At 40.7% G+C, this 13,170-nt stretch overlaps 1 protein-coding gene across 6 annotated transcripts in view; it reads right to left on the bottom strand.

The window, feature by feature from the left end:
- The window catches only part of ADGRE3 (adhesion G protein-coupled receptor E3), a 105,187-nt gene that overhangs the window by 14,118 nt on the left and 77,899 nt on the right, over positions 1 to 13,170 (bottom strand). For 5 of the 6 annotated variants that reach the window (XM_082454445.1, XM_082454442.1, XM_082454444.1 and 2 more), the window contains 4 exons: positions 11,729 to 11,884; positions 8,255 to 8,292; positions 3,626 to 3,809; positions 768 to 884 (listed from right to left, as the gene is read on the bottom strand). In XM_082454445.1, coding sequence (XP_082310571.1) covers positions 768 to 884; positions 3,626 to 3,809; positions 8,255 to 8,292; positions 11,729 to 11,884 — 495 coding nt within the window. The remainder of the gene's footprint in view (positions 1 to 767; positions 885 to 3,625; positions 3,810 to 8,254; positions 8,293 to 11,728; positions 11,885 to 13,170) is intronic. The other variant, XM_082454446.1, reaches the window with a different exon arrangement.

Below are 13,170 nucleotides of genomic sequence, written 5' to 3'. Positions count from 1 at the left end.
TTTACGACATAAGCATGTTTCCGTTATAATATACAGTATTGTTTTCTGTGTTTAAAAATTCACATTAATGGTATCCCACATTGGGTATTCTTTTTTTTTTTTTAATTATTTTATTTATTTTATTTTTGGCTGCACTGGGTCTTCGTTGCTGCGCGCGGGCTTTCTGTAGTTTTGGTGAGTGGGGGCTACTCTTCGTTGCGGTGCGCGGTGCGCGGGCTTCTCATTGCGGTGGCTTCTCTTGTTGCGGAGCAACTCAAGCTGCAACAACTCTTCCCTGGGTCTTCAGCCTGATGGCTAGATTTTAGACTTGCTACCCTCCACAATCACAGGAGCTAATTCCTTAAAATCTCTGTCTTTGTCCCTGTTTCTCTCTGTCTCTCTCTCCACACACACACACCCACCCCACTGGTTCTGTTTCTCTGGAGAACCCTGACTGATACACCTACTAATGCTTCCTGGGATCATCTCCCAAATAAAATCATTACAATTGAACTCCTTATACTTGTCCATGGACTGCTTCTGAGTGAACCTAAACTGAGACCCAGGTAGAGCAGCCCCTCAACTGCAAAGAAGTCTCTTTCATGCTGAAGAATAGAAAGCCTCTATTTTAAGAAGTTTTTTTTTTTTTTAAGGAAAAGACTCAAATGACACAGCTTTAGGGTAACAGACCCATTAGGGAGAAGCCTATTGTGGACCTTTCCTTACTACTCACACAGTGACACGGCTCTGCGTGTCCTAGGGATTCTGCATGCAGCTACCACCTGTACCTTTTGTGTTTCCCTGGATGACGTCACTGCAATGGATATCCATGGAGTTCATTTGGGCGTTCAAGTTGAAGATGACTGCCTTGGAGCAATTGTCTGTAACAACTCGAGTTTCAATAGCTGGTAAGAAAAACAACGGGCAAGCTTACCATTATTATAAGTTTTAAAAATGTGCATAGCTACACAAACAGCTCAAATTTACTGAATGTCTAGGATGTGCCAGGCACTGGCCTAAGATCCTTATACATCATCATCTTATAACAGCATCATATAACGCCATGAGGAACCATTGTTCAGATGAGGAAACTGAAGTTCAGAATTTAAGTAGGACTCTTAACTCCTGAAACCAAGTTCTTAAATAATATTCTCTAGCATATTGTCTCTGAAGCAACAATTCTGTTTCTAGGAATTTATTCTAGGAAATCAGTCATGGATAAGAGGGCAGAATTAGCTACAAGAAAGATGTAGCTAATTTCACAGCAGCAAAGATGATAATGGTGAAAAATGGGAAGTGACCTAAACGTTTAAGAAGGAATTGATTAAATAATTTATGGCTTATCTCTTTAATGGGGAACCATGCTTCCAATAAAAATGAAGTCACAGAAAAGCGGGAAATAAGGGAATTCCCTGGTGGTCCAGTGGTTAGGACTCCACGCTTCCACTGCAGGGGGCACGGGTTTGATCCCTGGTGGGGGGAACTAAGATCCTGCAAGTCACATGGCATGGCCAAAAGGAAAAAAAAAAAAAAAAAGAGCAGGAAATAAGTTCATGAAAATATTTATCTTAAAAATCAGACAGTCTGAGACTGGTCATGAGTTGGAAATTATTCAATCTGGATGTTGAGTGCAGTAGGCTTATTATGTCTCCTTTTGTATATGTTTAAAAAAGTTAAAAAGAAGCAAGTAACAAAATGGCACTTAAAGAATGATACTATTATAAAGTAGATAGGAATATAAAAAATGATACTATTTAAATGAAACTTTATAATACTAAAGAGTGGAAAGTAGAATAATCAAAATTATAGCAATTACCAGCCCTAGTTGTAAGTGTATTATATGCAGCATTATTATCTTGTTTTATAGATGAGGAGACTAAAAAGCCCCTGAGGTAAGGGTACTTGGTCATCGACTAAACAATTAGGAACTGGCCAAATCAGGAAAGATGAGAGTTACTCGTAATCTGGTTTAATTTTGAATGAAATTGTCCAGATTCTGGTTTTCCAGGAAGGTTAGGCACTGAATTTTATTTTATTAAAACAATTTAAAAGATTACTATTTTTATAGAGTATAAAGTACTTTATCATGCAAGTTGGTAAAACAAAATTGTTAGTTAGGCATACACAAGTACACTGACATCTCTGAGCTGAATAAAAAGCACCGCAAACAGCATTTCTGGAGGCCAATATAGTGATATATATCAAAAGTCTATAAAATGTTTTTTTCCTTTTGACCTAACAATTCCTCTTCTATGAATTGATCCTAAGAAAACATCAAACAAATATACACAGATAAATTTACAATGGTCTTTGTCACAGGGTTGTTTGGTAACAACCTGCACTTACCAGAATAGGGAAATAAATAAATTATAGTATAAATAAATATATAGTATAAATAAATTATATATACAATGTCACTCTATAAACCATTGAAGACAGTAACATAGGTAATGATGATGTATATGATTTACACGGAAAGATGTTAGTAATGTAGTGAGTGAGAAAGCAGGTTGTGCAACCGTATGTAAATTGTAACATACACAACAAACATGTGTCTCTTCATCAGACATGTACCTACATGGGTATCAGATTGGAGGATTGGGTTGTGGGTTCAATTTAGTTTAGTGTACATGTTTTTTCCTAATTTTTTAAAAATTTAATACTTGGCTTTGTTATGGTATTTTATTTATTTTTATTTTCAAAAACAAAAATTGTATATATTTACCGTGTACAGTATGAAGACTTGACACACACATATACATAGTGAAACGATTACCAACCTCAAGCTAATTGACATATCAGCTCATCACATAGATATATAATGAATATGTATGACTTGTATAATAAAAGTATTTTTATTTTTTGGCTGCGCCGCGTGGCTTGCGGGATCTTAGTTCCCCGAACTCGGGTCCCGGCAGTGAAAGTGCCGAGTCCTAACCACTGGACCACCAGGGAATTCCCTAATAAAAGTATTTTTATTTTAAAAATATGTAGTAAGATGTTCCTTCTGGGATGGTTTAAGTAGCATCACTGTGACGTGTGCTGTAACCAGTAAGCACTGGTTGAAAAAAAACCAAAAACCTAACTTCAAGCCAGAATCCCAGACTCAGGATTAGAAACCACTGACAATTTTTATTTATTTAAAAATTTTTTTTAAATTTTTAAAAATTATTTTTATTAAAAAAAATTTTTGGCCACGCCGGGCGGCTTGTGGGATATTAGTTCCCAGATCCACCCGGGTCCTGGTAGTGAAAGCACCGAGTACTAACCACTGGACCGCCAGGGAATTCCCCCACTGGCAATTTTTAAAAACAGCTCTATGGAGGTGTAATTGATGTACAAAAAATTGCATGTATTAAAGTGTACAACTGGATGAGTTTCACTGAGTGTATACATCTGTAAAACCACCACCACAATCAAGGTAGAGAGCATTTCTATCACCCCCAACAATTTCTCCAAATTTTTCTCATGTCCTTTTTTCCTCCCTTCACCTGCCCTCTCCTCCCTGTCACTATGGATTAGTTTGCATTTTCTAGAATTTTATATTAATGGACTCATGCAGTACTTATTTACTTTTCTAACTGCTCAATCCAGACCCCAGTTAGTAACCATACCCTGTGTATATCATGCCTTATTGTCTTCTTACCCACAGTACGGTTTTGGACTTTCTGGAGTTTTTGGTCTGGGGTTTTCAAGGCAGTTTCTAGAACAACCGATTCAATTTTCTGGAGAATAGATGTGAACGTGGCTGTGATGTTTCTCCCCTCTTCCATTCCCCATACAGTCTTATTGGTGAGAAGTGACTCGATATTCTCAACAACCTGTTGCAGCTTTGAAGAGATAAAGAATTAAAAAAAAAATCCAATCTGATAGGTCCCACATCCAGAGGGTCAGAAGAAAACACAAAAAAGCAGGTGCTGGAGCCAGACAACTAGTTTAAATCCTGACCCCACCATTCACCTGCTGAGCAACCTTGGGAAAGTCACTCAATCGCTCTGTGCCTCAGGTACCCTGTTTAGAATGAGGACAGAACTAAGACCCCATAGAGTTTTGGGGAAGATTAAATAAGTGAAGAGATGCTACGTTTTTAGAACAGTGTCTGTGCCTAGTAAACACCATATAAGTGTTAGTTATTATGAACATCTTTTACCAACAAGGAAGTGGTAAGGTTTCTAGAAATAGACCAGTGGTTCTTAACTGGGGGCGACTTTGATCCCCAGGGGATCAAGTTAGTGACAATTTAGTACATTCATGATGTTGTGGAATCATCACCTCTATGTAGTTCTAAAACATTTCCATCATCTCCAAATAAAACCCATTAAAGAGTTACTCCCCCATTCTCCCTTCCCCAAGCCTCTGGAAAGCACAAATCTGCTTTCTGTTTCCATGGATTTGCCTATTCTGGACATTTCATACAAATGGAATCATACACTATGTGATCTTTTGTGTCTGACTTCTTTCACTAAACATAATGTTTTTAAGGTCATCCATGTCATAGTGGGAATCAGAACTTCATTTTTTTATGGCTGAATAATATTCCACTGTATGGATATACCACATTTTATTCATCCATTCATCTGTTGATGGACATTTGGGCCATTTCTGCCTTTTGGCTATTGTGAATAGTGCTGCTAAGAACATAGGTGTGCAAGTATCTATTTGGGTCCCTGCTTTCTTCTTTTTAAAATTTATTTTATTGAAGTATAGTTGATTTACAATGTGTTAATTTCTGCTGTACAGCAAAGTGACTTAGTTTTATATACATTCTTTTTCATATTCCTTTCCATTATGGTTTATCACAGGATACTGAATATAGTTCCCTGTGCTATAAAGTAGGACCTTGTTGTTTATCCATTCCACAATATATATAATAGTTTGCATCTGCTAATCCCAAACTCTCCTTCCATACCTCCCTTACTGCCCTCCCCCCTCTTTGGCAATCAGAAGTCTGTTCTCTATGTCTGTGAGTCTGTTTCTGTTTTGTAAATAAGTTCATTTGTGTCATACTTTAGATTCTACATGCAAGTGATATCATATGGTATGTGTCTTTCTCTTTCTGACTGACTTCACTTAGTATGATAATCTCTAGGTCCATGCATGTTGCTGCAAATGGCATTATTTCATTCTTTTTATGACTGAGTAGTATTCCATTGTATATATATACCACATCTTCTTTATTCATTCATCTGTCAATGGACATTTAGGTTGTTTCCATATCTTGGCTATTGTGAATAGTGCTGCTATGAAATAGGGGTGTATGTATCTTTTTGAAGTATACTTTTGTCCGGGTATATGTTTGGGTCCCTGCTTTCAGTTCTCTTGGGTATATTCCTAGGAGTGGAATTGCCTTGTCACCTGGTAATTCTATGTTTAATTTTTTGAGGAACCTGGCAATGACATTTTATAATGAAATGCTCCTGTTGATAATATGATTATTTGTTCATTACTTCAATGAACAGTTGCTGAACTCCCAATGTGGGCTTGGTCTGATTCCTGCCCTCAAGAAGCTCACTGTCTAGAGGGTGACAGCACACCATGTAAATGTTATCAGTCTGATGGAGATAACGATGGATAACATAGCTAGAACATGTATTCTGGATCAGGCACTGTGCTAAATACTACACATATATTATCTCATCTAACCTGCTCATCTATCCAAGGGTGCCATTACCACCCCCGTCTTACAGATGAGTAAATTGATCTTGAAGAGCGTGATGGTTAATTTTATGTTTCAACTTAACTGGGTAATGGGTTACACAGATATTGGTCAAGCATCATTCTGGGTGTGTCTGTGAGGGTGTTTCTGGATGAAATTAACATCTGAATGGAGAGATGAAGTAAAGCAGATTGTCCTTCCTGATGTGGCTGGGGATCGTCCAGTCAGTTGGAGGCCTGACTAGAATAAGAACTCTGAGGAAGGGACTTTCCTCCTGCCTCCCTGACAGTTCCAGCCTTGAGCTGGGACATCATTTTTTCCCTTCAGACTCGAACTGAAACATCGGCTCTTCCTGGGTCTCAGACCTCTGGATTCAAACTGGAACTACACAATCAACTCTTCTGGGTCTTCAGCTTGTCGACTGCAGATTTCGGGGCCTGTCAGCCAATTCCTTATAACAAATCTCTTTATATCTTTTCTCCTATTGGTTCTGTTTCTCTGGAGAACCCTAATACAGAGAGGTCATCATTTTGCCCATGTCACTTGCCATTGTGGTGCTGGGATTCAAACCTCTGTCTACACTTCTAAACCCCACATCCCCTACTGTGAGAACATAGTGGGGGGATATTAACTAAGATGGAGGAGTTTAGGGAGGTCATCCAGGAGGACACGACACCTGAATTGAGTCTTTTTTTTAAAAATTAATTAATTAATTAATTTTTGGCTGCGTTGGGTCTTCATTGCTGCGTGCGGGGTTTCCCTAGTTGTGGCGAACGGGGGTTACTCTTCATTGCAGTGCGCGTGCTTCTCATCGTGGTGGCTTCTCTTGTTGCAGAGCACGGGCTCTAGGTGCGCGGGCTTCAGTAGTTGTGGCGCACGGGCTCTAGAGCACAGGCTCAGTAGATGTGGTGCACGGGCTTAGTTGCCTCGAGGCGTGTGGGATCTTAGTTCCCAGACCAGGGCTCGAACCTGTGTCCCCTGCATTGGCAGGTGGATTCTTAACCACTGCACCACCAGCGAAGTCCCCTGAATTGAGTCTTGAGTAAGGAAGAGTGGGAGGAACCAGCCAGGTGAGGAACTAGGAAAAGGAGTTTCAGGTTGAGAGAACAGCATGTACTTGGAGGCCTGGAGCTTGGGAGGGCAAGGCATGAACAGTGTCTCTGGAGTAGAGCAGGGTGAGGGTGGGGAGTAGGGCAAATAAGGGACAAGTCCATTCTGCTAGACTATAGATTCTCAGACACATGGATTGTTCTCTTTGTTAAAATTCAGAGTCAGCTTACAGACACTAAATTACTACCTATCAGGAATTTTTTTGGTTTCTCTCTCTTAATTGTCCTACAGTATCCATTTCCCCCTCCTACTTTTAATAATTGAATGAATTCCTCAAATTTTATGTGGGCCATGCTACCCAACCACAGACCATATTGTCCCAGCCTCCCTTGCGCTAGGTTTGGCTATGATATATGCGACTTCTGGGTTGTCACCTTAAGACATGTCTCTAGGGACTTCCCTGGTGGCGCAGTGGTTAAGACTCTGCCTGCCAATGCAGGGGACATGGGTCTGAGCCCTGGTCCAGGAAGATCCCACATGCTGCGGAGCAACTAAGCCCACGTGCCACAACTACTGAGCCTGCACTCTAGAGCCTATGAGCCACAACTACTGAGCCCGTGTGCCTAGAGCCTGTGCTCTGCAGCAAGAGAAGCCCCTGCAATAAGAAGCCTGCGCACCACAACCAAGAGCAGCCCCTGCTCGCCACAACTAGAGAAAGCCTGCGCGCAGCAATGAAGACCCAACGCATCCAAAGAAAGAAAGAAAGAAAGAAAAAAGACATGTCTCAGGGAAGTTATCCTGACATTATTAGCATATCATATAGTGAGTAGATGAGGAGCGAGGCCCTCTCTCTACTCTCCTCTCTTCACCTTGTACTCCAGAGAACTTGCCCTGGACCCCCTCTTCCCTCTATCCACCAGTACGAATGCAGCATTGCAGCAACCCAGCTTTGGCTATGCAGTTGAGGACAAGATGCCAGGGGATGATGGAGTAACAGTATGGAAAGACCATGTGTACACTTAATGGCCCCATGGAGCAGAATCCCTTCACCAGTCTGGATTCCTTGCCTCTGGACTGATAAGTCAGAAAGTAATAAAGATCCATCTTTTTAAAGCCACTGGATATTTGGGTCTCTTTGTTACAACAGCTCAGCATATCCTAATACAGTCTTGCTTAGTCTGTCTTTCTTGGTTTGAGATAGATCTTCTCTTTAGGGGGCAGACACACACATACCTATATATACATACACACACACCCTTATATACATACACACTGTATCTATCTATCTCTATAGTGAGATATGTAGCAATAAACATAGTGATATACATGTATATATCATAGTTATATATAATACATATTAGATAACATAATAATATAATTAACACATATTATAATTAACATATATCAAAATATGTTGTCTTAATATATATCATATATTCTATATTATCATATGTATGGTATATGACATATAGCACACATATAATATATAGTATTCACCTCCATTTGCTAGCTTTGAGATTTGTAAATATTTGTTACCCAGCTAGGTTCCAGGATTCAGCTTCCACTCACCTCTTTTGTGCTATTGGTTGTCTCTGAGGGGGTGGTTTCTGAAAAAGACAACAGAGGATGTTATTGTAGGAATTGAAAGTAAAAGTGTGGAGAGGTTGGCAGGTAAGGTGGGTAACTTTGCATCTAGAAGGTCTGAACTCATACACTTTATGTTTCCTGACAAGGAAACAAGGTCCAAGACCTTGCAGCTCCAAGACCTTGCTCTTTTGGGGGATCAGAGTCCAAATCCCTGTTGTGGCATAGAACAGTGTTTTTCAACTTAGAGTGATTTTGCCTCCAGGGGACACTGGCAATGGCTGGAGATATTTTTGGTGGTCACTCATGACTTGGGGTGGGGAATGCTACTGGCATCTAGTGGGTCGAGGCTTGGGCTGCTGCTCAACGCCCTACGATGCACAGAATGGTTTCTGACCGCAAAGAATTATGGGGCCCCAAATGTCAATACTGCCGTGGCAGAGATACCTTGGCATAGAGGAAGTGGAAAATTGTAAGCTCCAAATTCTTTCATTCAGACCTGGCTGAACATTATAACTGAAATGGCTGAGGAAACAGAAAATTTGGTGCTTCAGGTTTTAAAATTCATCCTGGCTGGGAATTATAACTGAGACTAGAATGTCAGTTTATGATCTTCAGCTGTTAATGGGACCTTTGTATATTGCTTCTTGTATTGTACGTTGTGAGGATAATCATCTCTATTTTAGAAAGACGAGAAAAGTCTAGCAAATGTTTACATATCTGTTACCATCATACTGAGGTTAAATCTATACTTATTCTGTGTCTTGGTTTTCAGCTGAGTCTATTTGCTAAAAAGAGCAAAGAGTTTTCCTGTACATTGAAGGCTTTGTCTTAAGAGTTCAAGAACTTTTACTTACAGCCTGAGTCTGAAAATGTTTGTTATTGGAAACCACATTCATTGTAGAAAAACATGCTTTTGGCAGAAAGCGGCATACTTTTTTTGTGAGGGCTTTCTTGGACCTACCAACCTTGGCGATAACGAACCCTAGATGGACTCAATCCATATAAAAGAGCTCTTAAAATTAGAAAATGTCTTAAAATTAGGAAAATAACTAAGGCATTTCTCTTTCTTGTAAGATAAGGTGAGTTTAACAGATTAACATCATAACCCAGGCAAAATCTCAGCCTGTTTATACGTTGTCAACAGAGGTGCCTGCTGCCTAGTAAAACACTAATTCACTTTGGGTTCAATCATATTCTTTCATTCATTTACTCATTAATTCATTTAACAACTATTTATTGATTGTCTAAGTTAGTGGTGGACTTAACGGCACAGCAACCCCTTCTTACACGCCCCGTGCTCATTTCTGTCACCTTCCCCACCTGGACCTCAGTCTCACATTTGGAGCACATGCAGCTCCAAGACCCTGGTGTGGGCTCCAGCTTGAGACTTGGGGAAATAGGGTAACCTGGGCTTGAATCTTGCAGGAGCACCTCCCATTGGTGGACAACATACTCCTTTTTTTTTTTTTTTTTTAGAGAGAAAGTCTTTTTATTTATTTATTTATGGCTGTGTTGGGTCTTCGTTTCTGTGCGAGGGCTTTCTCTAGTTGTGGCAAGTGGGGGCCACTCTTCATCGCGGTGCGCGGGCCTCTCACTATCGCGGCCTCTCGTTGCGGAGCACAGGCTCCAGACGCGCAGGCTCAGTAATTGTGGCTCACGGGCCTAGTTGCTCCGTGGCATGTGGGATCTTCCCAGACCAGGGCTCGAACCCGTGTCCCCTGCATTGGTAGGCAGATTCTCAACCACTGCACCACCAGGGAAGCCCCATAGTCTTGATATTAAAGAGCAACCTGAACTTTCCCAGACCTTTCTATCTGGAACAGGGGTGTTAACCTAGTTTGGTTTTCCTGAGAATCAGATGAAAAGCTAGCAATATTAGCAAATACTTATAGGTACTGCACTAAATGCTTTAAATGGTACTATCTCATTTAATCCTTGCAATAGCCCTCTGAGGGCTGTATATCTTCTAAATTTCCAGCTCTCATCAGATGGACCCAGCTTTTGGGTCCTGGTAATACCACTTCCTCTTCTGTCCCCCTAGGTGTAGGATGGCTACAGATTTCTGCTATTGCTAATCCCTGGGTTGCTTCACTGTCCTTTTGACTTCTCAGCTCTTCCTTCACCAGCACCAATTCTCTATATGAAATTACTTATGTTTAAAAGACCTAGTGTGTTTCTGTTTTCCAGGCTTGATCTTGACTGATAAAGAGGAATAACTGATTATTACTATTATTATTATTATTGCACCAAAAAAGCATGCTTTGTCCCTTTTATGGCTTCCCTGAGACCCATGTTGCAGTGTAGCAAGTGGCTGAGTGTGGACTCTCAGTATAGGCTGACCTAAGTTAAAAATCATCTTATTAGTTGGCAGACCTTGAACAAGTTACTTAACTTTTGGGTGCTTCAGTTTCTTTATCTGTAATAACAGTGCTTACCTCATGTAATAAATGAAATAATGAATGTAAAGCACTTAGTGTTGTACTTGGCACATAGTACAAATGAAATAAATATTATCTATCAGTATTATTGTTTCTCCACAAATCAGTTTCCTAGAATTTAGCTTTAAAGACTCTCTCTCTTATGATTTCAACTGTAGTCAATACCTCATGGATAGTCTGCCAAGTCCCATGTTTCTTATGTACAGATCTTCTCCATCTATATGATTTCTATGACAGTGATCATGTTTATCCAAGGTCACAGATCTGAGGGTGGGCATATGACTCAAATTGGGCCACTTTGTACATTTCCAAGTAATATGCAATTATGTCCAAGAGAGAATCAATTGATCCATCTTTGGGTGGTTGGATCAATAACAATGGTAAGATTTGGAGCTGTTGGTGGCCATATTTCCTGTCCTGTGGACTAGGAGTCAGAAAAGGCAGTTTGCAATGAAAGAGAAGAAAGGAACAGACCCAGAGTATGAGAGACTGGGGTGCCCTGACAGTGTTTGGTCCCCAGCTTCAGTTCATTCCAGAATCCCAGCTGTATTCTTGCCCTTGAGTTCCAAGACGTTTCCACGCATCTTTATCATAAACTCATCTTTTCTGCTTAAGTTAGCCTGAGTGGGTTTCTTTACTTTGCAATTCAAAGAATCTTGTCTCAGTCACAACCCTGTCACCTCCATCTCCAACTTGCCTTCTTCTTCTCCTTTTTTTGTTTTTGCTGCACTGCACTGCACTGCTTGTGGGATTTAGTTCCCCAACCAGGGATTGAACCCGGGGACATGGTAGTGAAAGTGCCCAGTCCTAACCAGTGGACCGCCAGGGAACACCCTCACTTGGCTTCTTAACCCCATTATTTCTCTAAACTTCCTTCTTTCCTTTCCCCTTCCTCTTTCCATTACCTGTTTCCCTCCAGAAAATAGACATGTCCTGGCCCCACCACAAGTATATATTTTCTGGTGTTAGACTCAATTAAAAATTAGAAAAGGAGACAAGAAGACAAGAATTTTCTTACTCTGACAAGTGTTCTCGCTGGAATCACTGAATTGTGCTTTCCCAGAGAGGAGTTTATATCCAGCGTTACAGCGACAGTAGAAACTTCCTTTCGTATTCTGACATTTAGCATTCACACCACAATATATACTAATGCGTGGTTTACATTCATCAATATCTGGAACACAAAGGAGAAATTTGGTCATTCATTTGACAAAGATTTATTGAACATCTAAATATGTGCCAGAAGCTATATCCTTTCCACCAGGGTCTATCCTGGCTTTCCAAAACAACTCAGTTAAGGTAATAGTTGTCTTTGTTCTTTCCTTTCTTCGTTGATTTTGGTTGGGTTCTCCAAGAAGCAGACATTGAGACAAGGATTCAAGTTCAAGTATCTTATTTGGCAGATGGTCCCAGAAAACACTGCAACGGAAATGGTGAAATGAAACAGGGAAGGGAAGGCAGAAAATAAAGGGGGTATTATCCAGGAAATTTCTACTGTGGGCGACTGAGGCTCAATTCCTCTGGGAACCTCTGAGAGGCAGTGTAGAGCATGCACTTCAGGTAAGCCTACCTGAGGGGTGAGGGAGCTGGGGTATTTATCCACAAAATCTTATCATTTATTGGTGGAGGAATGTTCCCAGGGGATGTAAACTCTCTAGTACTTCCATTTGTCCTGAGCGTGGACTGAGTGGTCTTCAGTGGCCAGAGAAAGCCTCAGACTTGGTGTACGAAGGAATGAAAAATGCCAAGGGCATATAGATGGGATACTGACCATGTTTGTATCTCCCCCCCTACCCCCAGTTCATATGTTGAAGCCCTAACTCCTAGTGTGGTTGTTTTTGGAGATGGGGCCTCTTAGGAGGTAATTGACATTAAATGAGATCATAAGAATGGGGCCCTGATCTGATAGGATTAGCATCCTTATAAGAAGAGACACAGGAGTGCTACTCCAAACTATTGCTTCTGCCCTTATGCCCAGTGAGGAAAGACCACGTGAAGGTACAGTGAGAAGGCAGGTCTCACTAGAAATAGAATCTGCCAGAACTTTGATCATGGACTACTTCCAGCCTCCAAAACTGTTATAAAGTAAATTTCTGTGGTTTAAGCCACCAGCTGGTGGTATTTTGTTATAGGAACCTGAGCAGATTAATACATCTGCTAAACTAACTAATTGAGTTAGAATGTTTTTGTTAAATCAATATGTCTCCAGTCCTCAGGGTCACTGTAGCCCCTTTACAACGATGTCAAGTGGGAAGTAAAAATGTGTGATTTCCCTCTCTGTTACAGGAAACACGGAATTTGGGATTTTCAGAGTGTGACATAGTGTGGCTGATGCTGTTGCTTACTCAATAGCTATTCCTTGTTTGGGAGGACAAGCATGGCAATCTTGTTCCCGTTTCTCAGGTGCTCTCTTTCTCAACCTCCCTTTCAGATAGGGTTGTCCTGTGACATACCCTTAAC

This window comes from Balaenoptera physalus (genome assembly GCF_965194825.1).
Source record: "Balaenoptera physalus genome assembly, chromosome: 3".
NCBI classification, from domain to species: Eukaryota; Metazoa; Chordata; class Mammalia; order Artiodactyla; family Balaenopteridae; genus Balaenoptera; species Balaenoptera physalus.
The sequence above is the reverse complement of the archived record's forward strand: the minus strand, read 5'-3'. Positions and strand labels throughout refer to the sequence as shown.